Consider the following 24,795-nt stretch of genomic DNA (forward strand, 5'->3'; position numbering starts at 1 on the left):
TTTCACTTCCATACATGGCTACACTCCATACAAATACTTTCAGAAACAACTTCCTGACACTTAAATCTATACTCGATGTTAACAAATTTCTCTTCTTCAGAAACGCTTTTCTTGCTATTGCCAGTCTACCTTTTATATCCTCTCTACTTCAACCATCATCAGTTATTTTGCTCCCCAAATAGCAAAACTCCTTTACTACTTTAAGTGTCTCATTTCTTAATCTAATTCCCTCAGCATCACTAGACTTAATTTGACTACATTCCATTATCCTCGTTTTGCTTTTGTTGATGTTCATCTTATACCCTTCTTTCAAGACACTGTTCATTCCGTTCAACTGCTCTTCCAAGTCCTTTGCTGTCTCTGACAGAATTACAATGTCATCGACGAACCTCAAGTTTTTATTTCTTCTCCATGGATTTTAATACCTACTCTGAATTTTTCTTTTGTTTCCTTCACTGCTTGCTCAATATACAGATTGAATAACATTGGGGACAGGCTACAACCCTGTCTCACTCCCTTCCCAACCACTGTTTCCCTTTCATGTCCCTCGACTCTTATAACTGCCATATGCTTTCTGTACAAATTGTAAATAGCCTTTCACTCCCTGTATTCTACCCCTGCCACCTTTAGAATTTGAAAGAGAGTATTCCAGTCAACATTGTCAAAAGCTTTCTCTAAGTCTACAAATGCTAGAAACGTAGGTTTGCCTTTCCTTATTCTTTCTTCTAAGATAAGTCTTAAGGTCAGTATTGCCTTAAGTGTTCCATTATTTCTACTGAATCCAAACTAATCTTCCACAAGGTTGGCTTCTACTAGTTTTTCCATTCGTCTGTGAAGAATTCGCGTTAATATTTTGCAGCTGTGGCTTATTAAACTGACTATTCGGTAATTTTCACATCTGTCAACACCTTCTTTGGGATTGCAATTATTATATTCTTCTTGAAGTCTGAGGGTATTTCGCCAGTCTCATACATCTTGCTCACCAGATGGTAGAGTTTTGTCAGGACTGGCTCTCCCAAGGCCGTCAGTAGTTCTAATGGAATGTTGTCTACTCCCGGGGCCTTGTTTCGACTCAGGTCTTTCAGTGCTCTGTCAAACTCTTCACGCAATATTGTATCTCCCATTTCGTCTTCATCTACATTCTCCTCCATTTCCAAAATATTGTCCTCAAGTACGTCGCCCTTGTATAGACACTCTATGTACTCCTTCCACCTTTCTGCTTTCCCTTCTTTGCTTAGAACTGGGTTGCCATCTGAGCTCTTGATATTCATACAAGTGGTTCTCTTTTCTCCAAAGGTCTCTAATTTTCCTGTAGGCAGTACCTATCTTACCCCTAGTGAGACAAGCCTCTACATCCTTACATTTGTCCTCTAGCCATCCCTGCTTAGCCATTTTGCACTTCCTGTCGATCTCATTTTTGAGAAGTTTGTATTCCTTTTTGCCTGCTTCATTTACTGAATTTTTATATTTTCTCCTTTCATCAATTAAATTCAATATTTCTTCTGTTACCCAAGGATTTCTACTAGCCCTCATCTTTTTACCTAATTGATCCTCTGCTGCCTTCACTACTTCATCCCTTAGAGCTACCCATTCTTCTTCTACTGTATTTCTTTCCCCCATTTGTGACAATTGTTCCCTTATGCTCTCCCTGAAACTGTGTACAACCTCTGGTTCTTTCAGTTTATCCAGGTCCCATCTCCTTAAACTCCCACCTTTTTGCAGTTTCTTCAGTTTTAATCTACAGCTCATAACCAATAGATTGTGGTCAGAGTCCACATCTGCCCCTGGAAATGTCTTACAATTTAATACCTGGTTCCTAAATCTCTGTCTTACCATTATATAATCTATCTGATACCTTCTAGTATTTCCATGATTCTTCCATGTGTACAACCTTCTTTTATGATTCTTGAACCAAGTGTTAGCTATGATTAAGTTGTGCTCTGTGCAAAATTCTAGCAGACGGCTTCCTCTTTTATTTCTTTCCCCCAGTCCATATTCACCTACTATGTTTCCTTCTCTCCCTTTTCCTGCTCTCGCATTCCAGTCACCCATGACTATTAAATTTTCGTCTCCCTTCACTACCTGAATAATTTCTTTTATCTCATCATACATTTCATCAATTTGTTCATTATCTGCAGAGCTAGTTGGCATATAAACTTGTACTATTGTAGTAGGTGTGGGCTTTGTGTATCTTGGCCACAATAATGCGTTCACTATGCTGTTTGTAGTAGCTTACCCGCACTCCTATTTTCCTATTCATTATTAAACCTACTCCTGCATTACCCCTATTTGATTTTGTATTTATAACCCTGTAATCACTTGACCAAAAGTCTTGTTCCTCCTGCCACTGAACTTCACTAATTCCCACTATATCTAACTTTAACCTATCCATTTCCCTTTTTAAATTTTCTAACCTACCTGCCCGATTAAGGGATCTGACATTCCACGCTCCGATCCGTAGAATGCCAGTTTTCTTTCTCCTGATAACGACGTCCTCTTGAGTAGTCCCCGCCCGGAGATCCGAATGGGGGACTATTTTACCTCCGGAATATTTTACCCAAGAGGACGCCATCATCATTTAACCATACAGTAAAGCTGGATGCCCTCGGGAAAAATTACGGCTGTAGTTTCCCCTAGCTTTCAGCCATTCACAGTACCAGCACAGCAAGGCCGTTTTGGTTAATGTTACAAGGCCAGATCAGTCATTCATCCAGACTGTTGCCCCTGCAACTACTGAAAAGGCTGCTGCCCCTCTTCAGGAACCACACGTTTGTCTGGCCTCTCAACAGATACCCCTCTGTTGTGGTTGCACTTACGGTACGGCCATCTGTATCTCTGAGGCATGCAAGCCTCCCCACCAACGGCAAGGTCCTTGGTTCATGGGGGGGATATTTATGGGGGGGGGGGGATATTTATGCATAGAGAGGTTCAAATCACTGTCCACCAATCTTGATTTATGTTCTCTGTGGTTTGTCATAAATTAGTTCAGGTAAGATGAGCATTTGGTAGAGCACTTGCCTGTGAAACGTTAGAGTTTTGATGTGGCACACAGTTTTAATCTGCAGGGACGTTTAAAGATTTGCTGTAGACTGGAATTTAGTGCCCCACAATCTTGTACACCTGAGAAGCATCATTAATTAAACTTTGATGACCTCAGTGTGACAGTAGTGGCTCAGTGGTTATAAAACTGGCCTTGCATTTAGAAAAACAGCATTTCAGATATGCACCTGGTTGTCATTTTTTGTTTTCCTAAATTGCTTAAAGCAAGTACTGGGATAGCTTCTCTGAATAGTCTGATTTCTGTCTCCATTCCAAGCTAGTGCTCAGTATCTACAGGCTTTGTGGTAAATGAGACCATAAATCTTAATCTTCTTTCTTTCATGGCCAAATTTTTTTCCTCTATTCTTCCATACTCTCCGTAATCTTTTTTTCGGCACTACTGTTGCTACTTCTGTTTTTATTGTTTTTTTTTTTTCATAGTTCTTAAGACTAATTTGATGTAACTCTCCACTTCAGGCCTCTTCTTGTCCACATAACAACTACATTTTACATCCTCCGGAAACTGCATACTGTAGTCAAACTTTCGTCTCCTCCAATTTTTACTTTCCGCACTTCCCTTCATTTTCAAATGGTCTATCCCTTGATGCCTCAGGATATTTCCAATCAACTGGACCGTTCTTTTAGCCAAGTTGTTAGTTATCCAACTTACTTTTATACTCTTTTTCCTGTAGAATTAAATTATAAAAGGAACTCTTCACTTCTTGTCTGTACTGTTTGTGTGTGTTTCACTTCTGTACCAGACTAACCTCTAGACAAATACTATGTTCACATTTTGTATCTTCTGTGCTTCTGCCTTTGTGAGTTATTTTGCTTCCCAAATAGCAAAACTCACCTGCTACTTTGTCCCATTTCCTAATTTTAGTGCTTCAGCAATCTTCTCATTTAATTTGAGTATGTTCCATTACCCCTGTTTTACTTTTTGAGGTTGTATTTTATGATCTCTTTCCAAGACCTATCCATTCTGTCTTCTAATCTTCCAAGTCCTTTGTTGATCTGACAGAATTATAATGCCATTGGCGAACCTCATGATTTTGATTTCTTCTCTGTGCACTGTAACTCCTTTTTCAGGTTTCTCTTTGGTTTCCTTTACTGAATGAATACACGAAAGATAGGTTCCAACTCTTTCTTCCTCTCTTCTCAACTGCTGCTTCTCTTTCATGTCCTTAGGCACTTCTAACTGCAGTCAGTTTTCTGTATAAGTTGTAGGTAATGTTTTTATCCCTGTTACCCCTGAATTTCAGAGAGTGTATTCCAGTCAACATTATCAAGGTGCTACAAACAGAGGTCTACCATTCTTAGTATATTCTATTAGATTAGTTGTGGGGTCAGTATTGCAATGGATGTTCCTGCATTTCTCTGGAACTCAAGTTGATCTTTCCCAAGGTTGTATTCTACCAGACTTTCTATTTTTCTGTTATAATTTGCGTTAGTAACTTGCAATTGTGGCTTATTCAGCTGATGGTCTGATAATACTGATACCTATCAGTGGCTACCTCCTTTGGAATTGGGGGTTATTGCTTCTTGAAGTGTGGGTGTATTTGCTTGCCTGTGATCTTGTACTACCAGGTGGAGCAGTTTTCTTGTGGTTGGTTCTCCCTTGGCTCTCAATAATTCCAAGGGAATGTAGTTTACTGCAGGTGACTTGTTGCACCTAAGGTCTTTCAGTGCTTTGTAAAATTATTGTTGCATTATAATATCTCTCATCCTGTCATCATCTACTTCCTCTTTCCTTTCCACAATACTATCTTTAAGTCTGTTTCATTTGTATAGAACTAGTGTATATTCATTCTGCCTTTGAGACTTCTCTTCTTTACTGAATACTGGCTTGACATCTGAGCTCTCTTTTCTCAAAAGGTTCCTTCAGTTTTCTTGTAGGTAGCAAGTATCTATTTCTCCCATCATTTACAACAGTCTCTTGGGACACTGCTTCATAGTGAAAGAGCACTTGGCCAGTGCAGTATGATCTTTTACACTAAAACCCAGCTGCAAGACTGCCCAAATGTGAGGTATTGATCCACATCTCCCATTCTCGGACCATCTGTCCATGGGCAGGCATATCAGCTGGAACAGCGTGGTCCACAGCTTTGTATTTTTTCTGCAGGCATTCCTGCTTTGTCATTTTGCACTTCCTGTCAGTCTCAGTTCTTAAGTGTTTGTGCTCCCTTTTGTGTGCTGTATTTGTTGCATCTTTATTCTGTTAGAAGTTTTGTAAAAACGTATACACCATTATTTTTTATGAAGTGTATTCCTGCAGAATTTTACAGTTGCATGTACTGTGAGAGGTAGTGCTAGTGCTCAAAAAGATAAATCTGATATTTGTTTTTAATTTGTATGTAAAATTTAACATACAATTTGAGAACATCTTAAAGAGTTACGGGTTACAGTGTATATTCTGACCAGTATGCATTATCTCTGATTGCCACTGTATAGAAATACTGTGTAAGTGACATTTCTCTTGCAGGCAGCAATTGGCATTGCAGACCTTTGTGTTCAAGCAATGCAGACAGAGGGAACCACTCTCCAAGAAGCAAGAGATAAGATCTGGATGGTTGACATTGATGGTTTGCTAGCCAAAAACAGACCTGAGGGCAAACTGGATGGTCACAAGGCATATTATGCTAAGGACCATGCAGCCACAAAGAGTCTTGCTGCTGTTGTGAAGGAGATCAAACCTTCAATACTAATTGGTAATCCTTCCTTCTCTCAAACATACTGCAGAAGTGGATTTTTTTGGTATATTTATTCTGTCTTGAACTGCTTGTCGCGTTACTGATTTAGGTGCCACATAACGTATCCCATTTCTTGTTAAATGATAAACAGATTACTGCCTGGAAAAATTTTAAATGTTGAATATGATGTGGTTGATGTTTGTATTTCAGTCAATGCCCATTTATGCCCACTGCTATTACAAACATTTTTCCAAAATAAGGTCAGCAAAGTGCAAAGACTTTGAGACTAACATAAGTAAATGAGGGACAATTTATTATAACTATTTCTGTGATTTCAATACATCTGACTGTGTGAAACAAACTGATTCAGACTCGTAAGACTGCTTTGTGTGTTTTACTCATTGAGTACGCAGCAAACAGTGGGTGTGGCACTTTACATTGTGCCTATTTAAAGACGTGCACAGTAAGGTAGTCACAAAATATATATAAAAAAAAACAAAGCAATTTTATAGTCAGTAACAATGTATAAGATAGGAATTGTGAGCAATAATTTCAAGCTTTTGATGATACATTGATCAACTATTAACAGTGTATTCTTAAAATCACCATGATAGGTTACACAGTATGATCCCGCTTTTACGTTCCCTGAGTTAACGTTTTTCTGTCGTTTATGAAATTTTTTATTGGTCTTGTTGTATTTCCTATGCCCACAATGTTAATTTTCACCCAATTTTGCATCAACATATTTATAATTTTCCTGCAATTTACACATCACGAAAAATGTTTGTGGAGAAAAAATGACGCTGGCATGATGTTGACCATCCGGTAGTGTTTACAAATATTATGTCTTTAAGTTTGTTGACACCAGGGCACTCTACTCAGCTGATTTGAACCGGTAAACGTAAAAGTTGGAACAGTTCATGCCATATCTCCTGCCACTGCCAAACTCTACTTGATGTGGTGGAACGAAGATATCATGACCAATTACAACCATTTCCAAACTGTCTCTACTTTCCAAACAGTCTCTACTGCGGAAACGCAATTTCATGATTGTTGTGATTATTGTGACACCTTTGCCGAACCATATTTAGCATGTTTCGGCGTACAGCCACTTGGAGTGCTAGTTGACACTGTCATTCACTTTTCATTGCTCAAATATTTTTAGTTTAAGCACAGTGCCAGTTACGTATTTTATTCATGCTGAGCAAAACGTCTTTTGAGAATTTATTCTCGTTGTCAAGTGGAGTATTTACGTATGTATTTTTTGTGATGTTACACAAACAATGTGAGTGACTGTGTGTGTGTGTGTGTGTGTGTGTGTGTGTGTGTGTGTGTGTGTGTGGCGGGGGGGGGGGTACGGGAGTATCCTGCACCTTTTTTTCAATCACATAGGATTAATGCATTGTTACAGTGACCAAAATTAACCTTTTCTTGAAAGAGAGGCCAGTTCTGCATATTCAGTACCGTAAGTAACGGTCATTTCATAAGGTCAGATGACCCTTCTTCTTTTGATCATCTTCTGTTTTTCAATTCCCCATAACTTTTTTTGTAGATGTCTTGTTTTGCATCCATGTAGTGGTAAAAAGTATGATCAAACCTACTAACCACGAATACATCCGTTTAAACAGTTGCAATCCATTTCATACCAAGAGGTCTCTCCCACACAGCCAAGCCACCAGATGTCGTTACATCTGTAATTTACTCCCTCTCTCCAATTATGCCAAGGGTCTCATGGGGGCTTTCACAGACTGAAATTACCCTCCCAACCACCTCTCACATACCTACCGTCTGGTCACAAAGGAGCACTCCTCTCATGACTCAATAACACCCAGAACTGGAGGAACTGAATCACATTCTCTGCCAAGGTTACAACTACATCTCATCAAACTGTGATATGAGGAATATCCTCCCCATTCTCCTTCCAATCCGACAGTGCTATCTGCAGCACAGCAAACCTACACAATATTCTTGTCCATCCCTACTCCACTAGTGCTCTAAAGCCCATGCCTCTTGGCTCGTATCACTGCAGGAGACATAGGTGTGTGTGTGTGTGTGTGTGTGTGTGTGTGTGTGTGTGTGTGTGTGTGTGTGTGGGAGAGAGAGAGAGAGAGAGAGAGAGAGAGAGAGAGAGAGAGAGAGAGAGAGAGCGAGCGAGCATGGGGTCCCGGGTTGCGGCGGGGTCAGGGATTTTCACCTGCCTCGAGATGACTGGGTGTTTGTGCTGTCCTCAGAATTTCATCATTATTCATGAAAGTGGTGAGATTGAACTGAGCAGAGGTTGGGAATTTGTATGGGCACTGATAACCACGCAGTTGAGTGCCCCATAAACCAAACATCATCATCCTCTAAAAGCAGAAAATGGAAACACCTCTGTGAACGCCCCCAGTTGCTCTGGCATCTGGAAACAAGGATTTTTGCAAAGGAGGAGGAAAAAATCAAAATTTCATAAATGCATAATTCCTGGTCAGTGACAGATACAAATTCACCCATGGTAAACACACCTTGCTGGAAGCAGCTCCTTCTTTTCCATAAAGAAAACAGTGGTCCTTCGAGAATAATGTACATGAAAATTATGGTTTGATGAAAACTGCCTTGGCTTTCTTTCATCATCCCATTTTCTTGGATATGTAACTATAGAATATGTGTTGAAGTAGGTGCAGAACAACCTTTGTAATCAGCTTTTTTGTTTCAGGTGCATCAGCTGCTGGAGGAGCCTTCACACCAGAAATTTTGAAGGATATGGCATCTTTCAATGAGAGACCTGTTATATTTGCTTTGAGCAATCCAACAAGTAAAGCTGAGTGCACTGCTGAACAAGCATATACAAACACAGAGGTGAGCAATTCTGCAACTGTAAATAACTGAGAATAACATACATAAACAAGAGAAAGGATCCATTAGTATTTGTTTGTAGAATTAGTGATAAACCTCTGTTGTCTTGGTAAATATCCAAGACAATATTACAAAACTCTATGAAATAGAAGAAACAATTTGCTATGTGAGGCTCCATAATGTGCATGTAGACTTATTCGTACAGGGTAAAATTTAAGAAAAATTAGTAAAAAACAGTCTTAATTGCATGGATGTTTATTAAAATATATCCAATTTCAGCTACTAGTAGTAGGTTCCTCGGATTATACATTATCCGGATGATGCTGACAATGATGTTGTTTGGAACAGCTGTGCTGACCCCAGTCACAGTTTTGCTGACTAGTGTCAGCACAGTTGTTCCAAGCGCCATCATCAGCCGGATGGCCTACTGTTGGAGGCTGAAACCGATCATATTTTAAAAATGGCTATGTGCATGAGACTATTATTTACTAATTTTACTTACCTGACAGATCACTTAAATCCCAATAATGTTATCTAAAATTACAAAATTTAAGACCTTATGCTTTTTCTACTAGTTTTGCTATAGCTGTGATCTGTTAACTGCAGAGATTTTTCAGATGAATATAGTGCAGGAGTCTCAGGTTTCCACTAAATAAAAATAGTTGAAAGGTATTGGTTCTTCACAGTTGTCTTTGCAGTCTCGCTACATTTCAGTGAGTTGTCTGACTGGGGGAGCTCGTTCTTGGGGGCATAGTATGCTCCAAGAAAAGATCTTCGACAGTCAAAAGTGAGAGGTTAGTCAGTCAAAAAACAGTAATGCCAGAAAATCTCACCAAACTACTCGAGGGAAGGGACTACAAGTGGACAAGTGTTAATAAAAGCAATTCATATCAGTTGACAGCTCTTAATGGCAGGTCTGTGTCCTTTGACAGTTTTAACTGACTAAATATCCCCATAACAGACGATTATAGAAATCCTTAATTCTCTCTCTGATCTGTAAACAAATTGCCAAAAAAAGCTTGTTGTTCAAGGCTACCACAATATTTTAAATAGCTAATTAATTAATTAATTAATTGACATTTCAAATTCTTTAAATGCCCTATTGAAGGAGCACTGTCTTGGATGTGTAGAAAGTTTTACATTAAAAGGCAGAAGAAACCACTTCTGACTATTTCTGTAAAGTGTACTAAGCATAAATTATGACTAGGGCTAATGTATTCTTTCTGATAGTTATGTTGATCCCTTCTACGTTTCTTCATATGTGTGTAATAGGAGAAAGAATTCTACTTTGAAAAATTCACTGCTCCTTCTGCTATAGCTCTCAGCTACTGTTTTATCGATATTTCAAACAAAGAATTTATGTACCTGAAAACAGACCACCATCTGCTCTCTCGGTACTGACAGAGCCAAGATTTATTTAGTACAATCATAAGCATTGCGCGGAACTTACATTCCTGAGTCCAAACATTCTGATAAATTTTAGAAGTGGCTAATGACCAGACACCTGAAAACCTAGTCCGAAATATTCTTTGCGTGTTTTCTCTGTCAATAAGGCATATCGGGATGTTACAGTACACCTTGCTGTCAGCACAACCTCAGTGTTCCCCCAGAGACTACGATGTTAACAGATGACCAATACTCACATTCATGCTTGCAGATTCCCTGCCATTTGCAAATTCAGTGATCCAGTTGTAAACAGTATTTTATACAAGAGCTTCCAGACAATACACTTGAGTTAAACATTTATTAATATCTATCTGTTTTGACTACTTGCATCTACAAAATGCATGTGGTCCATTGTTGTCTGTGATAGTCGCCTTCCATCATGTCCATAGCTTTCTCAACATAACAACCCAAGTGCTGTCCCCACTGTTCATTACTGCTGTCTGCTATCTGCATGGTGTACTAGAATCAGTTCATTGTCCTACAAGTGGACATGCCTACATTTTGAGTGATATTTCTAAAACAATGTAATTCTGCATCATTTATGAAAGCCCACAGAAACTTCAGAGCAGAAGCTGATGACTGGGGTCCTGCTGTTGACGGAAGCTTCCGGAAGGCTGTTCCACTCCCAGGTCATTGGCATGTGGGCGTGGTGGTTTCAGATGGGTTTGGCGTCTGCTGAATTGCATTATCAGCAGGAGCGATGACCAGTGGGCTGACTGTACTGCGACCTGATTACAATTCTGTGCTGCAGCAGACATGCTGTTTTTTTTTCCATTATCATGGAGCAGAGAGAAGCACTTTTTGTGTGTCACTGTTTGCTTGTCCTCCTTCCCTTTTTATGTTACATTGTGTACACTGCCTCATTTTGTGATGCTCACATATAGATTTCATAGGTTGTCCTTTTTCTAGTACCCCATTTTCACAACTTAACTTTACTCACAGTGGATGAGTCACATTTCAAGGATACCGATATGAGTACTGTGGGCTCACTGGTTGGAGAAGGGGGGGGGGGGGGGGAAATAGGGCAACTGGGCAACTCTGTGTCTGAGGTAGCAGTACATAAAATACATTATTATCAGAATTAGGCAGGCAGCTGGTGATGACCTGGTTGTGGTGTTCGGTCCAATAATTTTTCATATGACCTAACATGTTTTCTTTGGTCACATGACCATTTTATGGCCCCATCATCTGGTCCAAGGAAGCTACAAGGATTAGGTCTAGTGTGCCAAGTAAGTAGGTTGTAGTTTCCTTGTGTAGGATTTGGAAGAGTAGGTCTCGCAGGTACATTAACAAGTAATTGGTGTTTAGGGTGGTGGTTCTGGCGATAGTGGCAGGTAACCTGAAAGCATTGTGTCCTTTTATCAGCATTCGTTGCACCTCCTGTTCTATTCACTGAGCACTGCCAAAATGACCATTCGTAGCAGGTACAAATGATAACTATCAGTCTTGATGCTGAGAATGGCCAGTGTGACCCTGGGTTTTGATAGAATTTGGCTTCCCCTGTAATAACCTCCCTGGGGCACTCTATCGCAGGTTTCTTGGAATGAAACCACGTGTACTCACATGACTCGGAGACTGTGTGTATTCTTGGATGGGGGTAGACAATGACATGCATGGTTCAGCACTGAAATAATTCTGAGGTGAAGAGTAGGGTGTGTGACTTTCTATCAGGTGATACCAATAATATTTCATGTATCCATAAGTACACAAATTTCTTCAAGATCCCCATGCTACTGAGCAATGGTGGATGGCAAAACACTCAAATTGGCAATCTTTATACTTAGTGGTAACTGCACCCAGCTCTTAACCTGGTTCCTTCTTGCATACCGTCCACACTTTCCATATGGTAGTGGAATGGTAAGGACTCCTCTATTGCTGCTAACAATTCTAAGGGTGCTGGCAACTCACTTCAGTTTTACATAGTCCTTCCAAGAACTGTGCAGGAGGTAAGCTCATCAGTGTCAAGTTGCTACGGGGAGCATGGAGGAGAGCTTCCTGCAGCTATGTGACTCAATGCGTGTATCAGTGACACTTCAGGTGAGAGTATGTAAAACCTTCACAATGATCAATTGTGTGAAATTGACAGGTATGTTTACCATGTTTTCGTGGATACTTGTGAGCTGTGCAGTATGCATTTCAAGATCTGGTTCCCTTCCACATCTTGTCTGGCATCATGAATTTTAATATATCAAAGGTATCTTTGAACTGTCAGTCTTGATTTTCTACCCATATATTGACAACCATGCTTAATGACAACTGATGTTTTGATATTACTGCATCCAGCTGCTGTGCAAATAGTACCCCATTAGACACAGGACTGATTTTAAGTCTCTTTGCCAATTTGTATCTGCCCAACAGCCTCAGCAACAGCACAGTGGTGATGCCTCTTTCTCTCATATTCCCCTTTGTCTTGTGCTTGACAATCGGAGCTCGAGTTGCTACCCTCTGTTCTTTGTCTTTACATTCTGGGCTGGATCCAGGCTACTTCCAGTGGAAAGTGGAAATTCTCTGTTAGTTTGCTTGTCCTAAGAGCACAGGAATGAGTGGGGACAATTGCAGTTACAACCTGTTTCACTTTCCTGGTTCTGCATTTCTTTCTCATATTTTCTTCAGCCACTTACTATCTCCCCCTCCAGGAGGAGCAACCAGTAATTTAGAAAGTGTATCAGGTTCACTCTGAAAGGAACAAATTTCTCCACATGCAGAATTGTGCTTTGGGTCAGGAGATGTAGCTCTACATTAATTAGAGACGTCACCTCGACTACCTCACAAAGTCTGTGGTAACAGGAAATGAACTCTTTAGTTCTTATTTCAGCATGTAAGGATTAGATAGCATTACCGACTGCCTGATGTGGTATTTAGACAATTTAGCCTCTTGCTGTGGCTGCCTTCCTGTCTTTATAGAGCCTTTGTGTTCACCTTTTTGACCTTATGGCAGATAAATTTTAAACTTCTTGCAAAATTTTGAACTGAGGATTATCTTCTCCTGAGGTAGATTGGCATAATTCAAAAGGAGAGGCCATTTCTCAGTCAAAAATAACCTCATATGGGGACAATCCAAAGTTTTCATGGGTTGAAGAGTTGTACATGGCCATGACAAATTTTAGAAGCATGTCACAAGTATTATGGCTACTATTTACATAATAACTTAACATTTTTCTTATTGTCAGTGAATTCATGCAGTTCTGCCATTTGCTTGTGGATGTAGTGCATGGTTTGTAATTTCTTTATACATAATAACCAGAATAATTGCTTTAAAATCTCAGGCATAAAGTTTGTGCCTTAGTCAGTTATAATAGTATCTTGTGTTATGAACTTCAGTAACAAACAATTAACCATAGCCTGTGCCACTGTTTCTGATTTTTCATATGGTATGTCAATTGTGGCTCAGTAACATGAGAAATGCAATTATAGGCAACACATATTGATTCCTTGCTGGTGTTTGTGTGAAGTGGCCAAAGATGTCTTAGTCTTATGATTTGGAATGGTCTATCCTCCTTATCTAACCTTTTTAATGACAATCACTGCTGACTCATCCTTACACTCTGAATGCAAGGAATGCAGTTCTTTACGTAATGCTCTACATCTCATTTTCTTTTGGGCCACCAGAAATTATCCACAATGTGGCACTCTGTGGGGAACTACACATTGTGTCCTGCTGCTCAGATTGTCTCCTAAATCGTTTGTATGCATGAGGAACAACAGAAGGCGTACAACACTACCTTGGGGAACGCCAGAAATCACTTCTGTTTTACTCTATGACTACGAACTGCGACCTCTCTGACAGCGAATCATGAAGTCAGTCACATAACTGATAAGATATTCCATAAGTATGCAATTTCACTACAAGCCGCGTGTATGGTGCAGTGTCAAAAAATCTAGAAATGCGGAATTAATGTGAAATCCCATGCCACTCAACATTCGTTTGAGTAAAGAGGTAGATGTGTTTCACAAGTACAATGTTTTCTAAATCTGTGTTGACTGTGTATCAATAGACCATTCTCTTTGAGGTAATTCATAATATTCGAACTTAGTATATGTTTCAAAGTCCTGCTGCATATAAACATTAATGATATGGTCCTGTAATGTAGTGGATTACTCATACTACCATTCTTGAGTATTGGTGTGACCTGTGCAACTTTCCGACATTAGGTATGGATCTTTTGTCGAGTGAACGGTTGTGTATGATTGTTAAGTATGGAGCTATGGAAATGGAAATGCCATGTGGCTAGGGCCTCCCGTTGGGTAGACCATTCACTTGGTGCAAGTCTTTCAAGTTGATGCCACTTCGGCGACTTTCGTGTCAGTGGGGATGAAATGATGATGATAAAGACAATGCAACACCCAGTCCCTGAGTGGAGGAAATCTCCAACCCAGCCGGGAATCGTTAGGTATGACATTCGATCGCGCTGACTTCTCATCTGCCAGGGGCTATGGAGCTATTGTATCAGCATACTCTGAAAGGAAACTAATTAGTGTACGGCCTGGACTGTGGAAGACTTGCTTTTCGTATGTGATTTAAGTTGCTTCACTACTCCGAGGATATCTACTTCTACATTACTCATGTTGGCAGCTGTTCTTGATTCATATTCTGGAATATTTACTTTGTCGATTTTGGTGAATGAATTTCAGAAGACTGATGTTTAGTAACTCTGCTTTGGCAGCACTGTTGTCTTCAATATTTCCATTGCTATCGCGCAGAGACGGCTTTGATTGTGTCTTGCCGCTAGCATACTTCACATATGACCAGAATCTCTTTCGATTTTCTGCCAGGTTTTGAGACAAAGTTTCATTGTAGAAACTATTGTAAGCATCTTGCATTGAAGTTCGAGCTAAATTTCAAGCTTCTGTAGAATATCCCCAATCTTGGAGATTTTGCATCCATTTAAATTTGGCATGTTTTTTACGTATTTTCTGCAACAGTTTTCTGACACATTTTGTGTACCAAGGAGGATCAGCTCAATCATCTATTAATCTTAGAAGAGTAACTGCTTATTAAAAACCTAATGATTTTTGTGATCTCTCTTAACAGATGATTTAACAACACTGATGTCTGGCAATGGAGTATGCATAGCCTATCTAGGTTGGTTTAACGTATCTGCTTTCACTGTATCACTTTATGTTTCTGTGTTTCAAACTGCTGTTAGGAAGAATCAACTGAATTTAGTAGGCAATTAATTTTATGTTTTTTACACTGCTAGAGTCATCCAGGAGGTGAATATCTTTTGACTTTTATTCATTTCACCCTCAATAATGCTCCAAATTGCCTTTCCATTGCAGTTTAGATTTTGAATTTTTTGTGCATAGTACATGGTTTTAGCCTTTTTCATGACACATATCAGAATGTTTCAAGACTTCTTGTAGTGTATTTTTAAGTGTTAATTAGAGTTAGTTCTCTGCATTAAATAAAAATCTCTTCGTAGCACCAAGTACTTGGATCCCAGATGTTAGCCACGCTTTTGCTCAACATCCGTTGCAAATGCCCCTGATATGTTGTATATGAAAACTGGATCCATAATGTTATAAGAATATTTTGAGTGAAGAATTTAATTTCTCCCTACTGTGTGCTCTTTGTAAATGTCTTTCAATTTTTCATCTTGTAAATTCTCCCTGAATGTGTAATTGAGTCAGCAGTTACTGTTCATGAAATTTTACAGTTGCTGTTGCACTCATTTCTGCTTTTGTTGGAAATGTTGTTATGGTGGTTAAACTAAAACTGGACATCATTAAGTCAAGGTACCCTTAATCAGAAATATTTGAAATGATTCTGTATTGGTATCCTTACATAGTCACTTCCTAGTTACTTTTAAGTATTATTATACCCATTCTAATTGCTTAATGAAGTTTAAAACATCTCCTGTTGGATGCACATAGACACTCGGAAAGACTTTGTTGTATATTTGAGTCTTTTGCTGAACTTCAGCACTCAAAGATTGTTCAATGACATATTCACAGAGGCCTACGGCCTGGTACTTCATTCCACTTTTTGTGTATATAGCCTCTTAGTACTGCCAGGAGACACTTCGTTTTACTTCAGTTGCTGTGCCCAGTTGTCTCATATTAGATGATTTATTCCAGGATTTGTGGTAAAAGTTCAAAGAAGGCCATTCTCGCATAGGCATACTGTTAATATTTGTCTTCGTGGCACCAGCATTGATTCACCCAATTCCTCATCATACCATCGAATCTGTTAGTGGTATTCCACTAGTTCACAGCTCCAAACATGTAACATGAAATAGTGTTCAACATGAAAATTACTGCTGTTATTTATTTTCATAATGTCGTGGTTAGAATAAAATGGTTGGAATAAAACAATACTGCACTCCATGGAGTGAAAATTGCAATTTCTGTGTGTGGAAATGAATTATGGAAATGGCACATAGTTTTCAGAAAAGAAGGAAAAATAATTAAATTGCAAATACTAGCAACGTATGGGTTTAGATGGAATTAAGTTTTCTTCATACTGATTTTCTTTTACAGGGCCGCTGCATTTTTGCCAGTGGTTCTCCGTTCCCACCTGTACAGCTTGATGGTAAAACTTACTATCCAGGACAAGGAAACAATGCCTACATTTTCCCCGGCATTGCATTAGGCGTTATTGTCACAGGCATTCATCATATTGAGGAACAGCTGTTTCTTATTGCTGCACAGGTAAGAAAATCTTTACTACATACACAGTTTAAACAGTAATTGAATTGAACTTTAAAACTTCCCTGACCAGTACAGATTGTTCTATAAAATTTCGGGAAAACTACCATGTGTCTGTAATGGGCTGGTTTGATATTTTGGCCCAGAGTCTTCTGGCCATATTTAGGTGAATACTGATGAGCAATAAATTGAGCTCTCCAATTTAATATCCTGCCAGCACATGCATGGTATCCTAGTTAGTATTGTGCATGTGCTTCTACTGTAAGTCTGTGCGCTGCGCTGAGCGCCATACGTGGTGAAAGCTTGCCTCTTAGATATCAAAATGATTGTTTCCACATGGTAAGATTGCAGGAGGATGCTGATTACGTGGGGCATGAAGTTTTTGTATAATTAGATTCCATGCAGAATTTAATTGGAGACGGCTGTATCGATTCAGACAATTGTATTTTCTAGTGGTTCATTGATGAGTGAGCTCTGAAAGTGTGACATATGGGCCACAAGTTTTGTTTAATTATATATCATAAGATGACCTGTGGAAATACAGTGTTCAGCAATAGTTGACTTACTTCCTTGGAGAAGGCAAGTATGTCACTGATGTTCTATATTACGATCTTGCAAGTGCACATCATTTGCACTATATCAGATTTGACGGATTCACGTGGAATCCTGTAAACACCAGCTTTGTTCAAGTCTAAGTAATCTTTAACAGATCCCAAAAGAGCTGATATTTTGGAAGGAGGTCAAAAGATTACTTTAACTTTATGTTGTCTTAATATTCTGCTTGTTTTAGCAGAAGCATTTCCAATCTATGGTAGACAAATGGTCGTTTTGAATGCCTCATCCTCTTCCTGTTGTGTTGTTTGTATGTCTGTACTTGTTGAGGTGAATATCCCTAGTTCAAGATCACAGTTTGGAGGTATTCCAGTTCCATTTGCAGGCTGTTGGCATCTAAGGAGCGAGCACTCGCCTCAGCTATTTTAAAAATAACAGTATTTTGGCATTACATTGAGGACACTTTTATAATTTGACCTTACCGTTTGGACAGTCTCAGGGTTCCTCCAACACCTGGCCCTATATGAAACAATAAAATTTGCTATGTAGGTGGAGAAAGATGGTTGCTTATGTTTTTAGATGTGTTGGTGCGAAGTGAGAGTGATGGCTTAATTGGGCATTCAGTGTATTTTGAAAGGGCACTCATACTGATCTTTATTTACAATCTACTGGTTGCCACCATCCTGCACAAACAATGAGTGTTCTGAAGATCTTGATCCACCGAGCCCATACCATCTCGGATGCCAGTAGCCTGCAAATGGAACTGGATCACCCCCATACTTTGTTCTTGAACAACGGACATTCATCTTGACAAGTATAAAGAATGCTACAGACGTGCAAATGACAGAACAAGGAAGAGGATGAAGCCTTCAAAATGACTGCTTGGCTACCAGGTATCGGAAATGTTTCAGGTAAAATAGGCAGAATATAAAGAAGACATAAAGTTAGAGTAATCTTTTGACCTCCTTCCAAAATATCAGCTGTTTTGGGATCTGTTAAAGATTACTTAGAGTTGTGCAAAGAAGGTGTTTACAGTATTCCGTGTGAATTTTGCCACCTTACATAGGACAAACAACGTGCACTGTGCAAGATTGTGTTATAGAACATCGGCGGCACACTCGATTTCTCCAAACAAATAAGTTGCTGAACTCTGTATTTACTCATCATTTGATGAAATATAATGAAACTACAATTGTGGCCCATACATCAAACTTTTGGAGGTCAATCATCAATGAATTAGTAGAAATATAACTGTCTGAATCACTTATGAATCAAAGTGGCTGTTTCCAATTATATTCTGCATGGGATCCGATTATAGAAAAACTTCATGCCCTGCGGCATCATACTGCCATCTTACCATGTGGAGACAATCGTTTTTGTATCAAAGAGGTGAGCTCTAACCATGTATGATGCTCAGAGCAGCACAAAGACTTACAGGAGAAGCATGTGCTGTCAAACAACATATCCGTAATGCCAACTAAGATACCACGCATGTGCTGGTGGAGTCTTAAATAGGAGAGCTCAGTGTATTGCTCGTTAGTATTCACCTGAAGATGGCCAGAAGACTTTATGCCAAAATATCATACCAGAAAGTTACAGACATCGAAGTTCACCCAAAATTTTGTAGAACAACTGAATTCTTTGTAATTTTTCATAATAACCTTAACCTTCTGTAAAGGACCTCAAAGGTGCATACATATTAAAGGAGACAGTATTCATTGGGAAAAATATATTAGCAAAGTAAAATATTGTAATGCTCATCTTGAAGTAGTCTTTCAAATTTGTTAAGAAATTTCTTTTATTTACATTTGATTGCATCTCTAGCCATCATAATGTCACTGCTTCTCTAATATGTTTGTTTGCTTGGCAGTTTTCCACAGCAGCTGTTGAAATCAGTTATTATTGGTTTCTCCGTCTTGAGCTTATTGCAGTTTATTTAAATAGAGCTTTACACCAGATGTGTCTCACTTTTATTTATAAAGCATCTTCTGTGGTTATTTTGCAATTTGGATACATATGTTTGTGCATTTTTGGTTGTTTGAATCTAAAACAGAATTTTTGTTTCGAGTTGTAAATAATGCAAATGCAGAATAATAAAAAGTGCAGAAAGGCAAAACTGTAAAGTGTACACCTGAAACAGTCTTTCGATGTCAACCTCTGCTAACAAAGGGAGAAGAAGCAGTGGTTTGGAGAAAATGTAAACAAGGGGCAGAAACACTATAAGTACAGTACAAACCAATTTCATACACACAAATGCTGTTTTTGATCTAAAACACCCATAAATGTACAAACATATGTATCTAGTTTGCAGAATAACCACAGAAGATGCTTCATAAAAAAAAAGTGAAAGACGTCTGCAGTAAAACTCTCTTTTAAATTGCAGTATGCTTAAGACAGAGAAACCAATAGATTACTACTTCTTTATTATTAGTCTTTGTTAATTATTGTGTAGACATTTTGCTCCCACCCTCATCTTTTTTTCCCGTGCATCAATCATCAAGTTTCTTCAGGATTTTTATACTTCTGAACTTCCATTTCTCTAAAGATAATAAAATCGCTGGTGAACAGCCTCAGAGCTATTGTAATCATCATGATGCATGTTGTAAAGATATTCTTGAAGTACAGCTAATATAATTTCTACTCTCAGCAATTCGGTTGCAGATATTCCATAAGCTCATAATGTCATTCATTGTTTAAGACAGAACCGAAGACCTGATGAAAGTAAAGAAAAAAAATGTTAGTTTGGCTGATGACTTCAGGACATGAACAAGTTTTCGGATGGTCAAGATGCAACTCTGCTCACTGCTATGTACCAGCTAATTATAAAATATATACAGCCTTGTTCAGTTTGGCTCAATTATCTTAGCTGGAGTCACCTATTTTAAAAGTGTATATTTCTTTATTTTTTGTTAGTATCTAATCTTGTGTAAATTATGGATCATGCCTTATTGTTGAATGTTTATTGGCAACTCTTTTGTTGAAGCTAATGTCACTCCAGTGTTACAGTAGTTCATTGTTAAATTGTTTAGTGTCTCCAAAAATCAATCATTAACATTGTTATGTTTGTTTGCCTTTACCAAACAGTCAACACTAGACAAGAAAGAACATACATTGTCAGGTATTTACGAGGCCTTATACATTATTTTCTAGGTTATCAGGACCTTCATAAGTCACTAAGACTTTTTTTTCTTTCAGGCTTAGGTGGAACAGTGTTCCTTATTGAGGACAAGATGCTGAGGCATTCCATCGAATGTTTTTATTTAAATTAATGTTTGCATTGATGTAAAATTCATTATGGAATATAGTATGTACTGGAAACGTAGGTAGATTGCTACTCCAAAAGTAGGAGAGGTGTGAAGAAAAAGACAGAAAATTTAGTTTATATTCAACAGTTCAGTAAACAGCCCTGTAGATATGTTTTTCAGTAAATTAACAGTATTTTTTTCGAAATTCGTTCCACTTATAGGTACATGTTATCTGCTACTGCAAATATAATAATCTTTTTTTTTTTGTGCCTTATATCATCATCACAGAGGGGTTTAAATAGTTTTGTTCCCTCTATGACACTTCATTTGCTCTAGCATGCTTTAGGTTGTCGTAAGAGTGCAGTAATGTTAATTTAATTTTTGAGACTGCAGTGAAATATTTCATGTTTATTCAGTGTGTTTTCACAGCTTTGTATTACTGTCAACAAGATGGAAGCATTTTTGTTTTAAGCAGTACATAATTGCAACCATTTAGTAATAATTCATGTAGGGGTTGTGAAAGAAATTTGGCCACTATGGATGGTTTTGTCATTTGCTATATGAGAGAGACAAAATTAATATCCCCACTCCATTGGTTGTTTTGTAATACACTCTGAATTTTTAGTGCATTTCAAAAACTGGATGTCAGTGCATAAGCAGAGCAATTAAGAATGTTCTAATAGTGATGTTGGTGTTAAAGAATCCTTATTTATTTATTTATTTATTTTGTTGTTTATTTCAGACAGTTGCAGACCATGTGACTGATGCTGATCTGGCTAATGGAAGACTGTATCCTCCTCTGGGGTGCATAAGAGAATGTTCAGTCAACATTGCCACACGTATAGCAGAGTATGCATACAAGAAAGGTAAAAACCTTATTGATTCACACATTTTCTTGGTATTTACATTTTGATCTATAACAGAAGTATAGATCTTATGGTATAAGTGGTTCTGACTAGAGATTGAAGTCTTATTTTGTTTGCCGGTGTAACGAATCAGTTTGTTGAAATTTATCTATTGTTCCGTACACTCTCAAGACAGATATAGACCATGAAGTACATAAGAAACAGAAATAAATATACAAATTTCTTACAATTGAGCAGTGAATGAAACCCGATACCAAGAGATTACTTAACCTAGCAGGACAGGTCTAAGAATATTTGACTTCCCAATAACTAGACAAAAGACATAATTCCAGGTAAAAATTATCAGAAAGATTGAAACCAGCACTTACAAGTGACACACTATCAACATATGAGATTGAAAGTGGAAGAGCTGTAGGTAGTACAGATAAAGTTCAAGGAGATGCAGAAAACGGTCACCCAAATCACTTAAAAACAGTCACTGAAGGAGAAAAAAGTAAACTGATGATATAAGTAATGGATGAGAAGGGGAAATTAGTAAATATGCAGGATTGGAAAGAGGCCTGCAGGAACTGTTATCCAAAACTTCCTTTCTTGTGTCAACCTGTTCACTTTGTACTAGCACTGATACCCAATGTCTTCAATTATTTGCTGGACACATTCCTGTCTCCTTCTTCCCCTACTGTTGTTATACTCTGCAGCTCTCTGTGCTACCGTGGAAGTTACACCCAGATTACGTACCAAATGTCCTGTTATCCTGCCCCTCCTGCTTATCAATGTTTTCTACATATTTCTATCCCTGCCGATTCTGCAGAGAATCTCCTCATTTATTATCTTATCAGTCCATGAAATTTTCAGCAACCTTCTATATCAGCACACTTCAAATGCTTCAGTTGTCTTCTTGTCCAGTTTCTCCACAGTCAAGGATTCACTTCCATACAATGATGTGCTCCAAATGTATGTATTCAAAATTTCTTCCTCAATTCAGGTCAGTGTTTGATACTAGTAAACTTCTGTTGGTCGTAAGTGCTCTCTTTGCTTGTGGTACTGTGCTTTTTATACCCTTCTTGCTTTGTTAAACATATGTTACTTTGCTTCCAAGGCAGCAGAGTTCTTTCATTCATTTACTTCATAGACTCCGGTTTTGATGCTAATTGTATCACTAATCTCTTCCTGCTTGTCCTCTTTAAGGTAAAGAGTTTTTTTGATTTACTCTCAATACATATTCTGTGCTTGCTCAGTAGATCAATTATTCCATTCAGTATGTCCTATAATTCTTTCTCATTTACACTGTGCATAGCAAAGTCATTAGCAAATCTTTTGGTGATATTCTTTCACCCAGGATTTTATTCCCACTCTAAAATCCTTCTTTTATACCTGTTTATTGCTTCCGTGATGTATATACTGAGTCTGGTCTTAGCAGCCAGAAACTTGGTCATGTGTATGCAAGTTAAGTCTCTCTCTCTCTCTCTCTCTCTCTCTCTCTCTCTCTCTCTCTCTGTGTGTGTGTGTGTGTGTGTGTGTGTGTGTGTGTGTGTGTGTGTGTGTTTCCAATGAAGGCCTTGTTGGCTGAAAACTCATTTCCTGACAGTCTTTTTGGTGTGCATATCTGTGACTCAGCATCTCCACTATATGGAAGTAGCAACTACCCTTTCCATAGTATTGTTACTGAACAAAAGGTGAGATTGGCTGCACCCCTGTCTTAGATTGTTTTTAATACAAGCACTTTGTTATCGGTCTTGGAAGATGCCTTCCAAAGCACTGTCAGACTCACGACTGTAATACTAAATACCCTATGTCTTCCAAACAGATTTCCATTTATTGTATGAAGTCAATACACAGTTCCTCCTCCTCTTGTAGGCCTTCAGTGTACTCATTCCACCTATATGTTCTGCCCTTACCAGTGGAATTCATCTTGTACTCTAAATGTTGACATCTCCTACTGCTCCATTCTCGTCCGTTTCTGAGCATTTTGGTCCGTCTTTCTTTCCTTGATCATTTAAAGTTCCAGTGCACTGTGTCAAAACTGACTCTTAAGCCAGGGTGGAAGAGACATTAATAAGACATTGCAGGGGATAGCATCTGTCAACATTATTAAAGCAGTGAAGTTGCCAAAAGGAAAAATACTTGGGTTTAAAAATGTAAACAAAGATGGCTGAAGTTATCGAATCACTTCTTGCCAAAATGAATTTTGATAGATGATCTGGCTGTTTTTATTATTATTATTATTATTATTTCTTTACTTTCTCAGACGTTAAGTCTGGTTAAAAATGGAAAGTGACGCAGACCTTGATCAAGCGTCACTTCCTTTTAACTGTACGATATATGTTATATTGCATTTAGGAACTTTCGGGTAATTAAACATGTATCAATAATTACAGATTTCTGTAGTTGTATATATAAGTTTGGATGTAGCTGTATTGCATTGATGTACTGGTGGATATTGTGTGGTATGACTCCTGTAGTTGATAGTATAATTGGTATAATGTCAACTTTATCCTGATGCCACATGTCCTTGACTTCCTCAGCCAGTTGGATGTATTTTTCAATTTTTTCTCCTGTTTTCTTTTGTATATTTGTTGTATTGGGTATGGATATTTCGATTAGTTGTGTTAATTTCTTCTTTTTATTGGTGAGTATGATGTCAGGTTTGTTATGTGGTGTTGTTTTACCTGTTATAATGGTTCTGTTCCAGTATAATTTGTATTCATCATTCTCCAGTACATTTTGTGGTGCATACTTGTATGTGGGAACATGTTGTTTTATAAGTTTATGTTGTAAGGCAAGCTGTTGTTGTATTATTTTTGCTACATTGTCATGTCTTCTGGGGTATTCTGTATTTGCTAGTATTGTACATCCGCTTGTGATTATTATTATTATTATTATTATTATTATTATTTCTGTCATGTCAACTATCATTGCTTCAGCAGTGTTTGATTAATGTTTCTGGTGTTGAGATTTGGTTTCTTACATTTCTTGAGTTAATGCCTGTCAAGAAAATTTTTCTGTCAGCTAATGGCCAAAAATATATTTAATATGAAGCCAGAGAGTGTAAGAATAAGGCTACAGCAGATTCTGTGGGAGAAATGCTACTATTCAGTAGAAGAATTCATAGAGACTGACATGATAATTTGAGCAAGGGGTAATTAATTGTTAGACTTTTATTGTATGTGTAAGGAAATTGTATTATTATTATGATACCATTTTTTAAAATCAGTTTTTGTGATTAATTGTTAGTTTTTTAATTGTATGTGTATTTTTAAATTGTATTATTGTTATGGTACCATTTTTTAAAATCAGGTGTTGTATGTATGTGGTAAACCTTTACCAAAATTTTGACGTGTCTCCTGTACCTGAATCAAATGATTTAGATTATGTATGTTATGAGACTAATAAACCACAATTCACAATTTAGATCCAAGTAACATATAATTTCTGTTTTAAATTTTGACAGTTCTCATTGTCATTACCATTTCTTTC

General features: G+C 38.1%; 1 protein-coding gene across 4 annotated transcripts in view; it reads left to right on the forward strand.

Annotated features, from left to right (window-relative positions):
- The window catches only part of LOC126237116 (NADP-dependent malic enzyme), an 81,846-nt gene that overhangs the window by 48,835 nt on the left and 8,216 nt on the right, over positions 1–24,795 (forward strand). For all 4 annotated transcript variants that reach the window (XM_049946931.1, XM_049946930.1, XM_049946929.1 and 1 more), the window contains exons 7-10: positions 5,522–5,747; positions 8,422–8,564; positions 16,488–16,658; positions 21,195–21,318. In XM_049946931.1, coding sequence (XP_049802888.1) covers positions 5,522–5,747; positions 8,422–8,564; positions 16,488–16,658; positions 21,195–21,318 — 664 coding nt within the window. The remainder of the gene's footprint in view (positions 1–5,521; positions 5,748–8,421; positions 8,565–16,487; positions 16,659–21,194; positions 21,319–24,795) is intronic.

The sequence above is a fragment of the Schistocerca nitens genome, chromosome 2 (assembly GCF_023898315.1).
Source record: "Schistocerca nitens isolate TAMUIC-IGC-003100 chromosome 2, iqSchNite1.1, whole genome shotgun sequence".
Taxonomy (NCBI): domain Eukaryota; kingdom Metazoa; phylum Arthropoda; class Insecta; order Orthoptera; family Acrididae; genus Schistocerca; species Schistocerca nitens.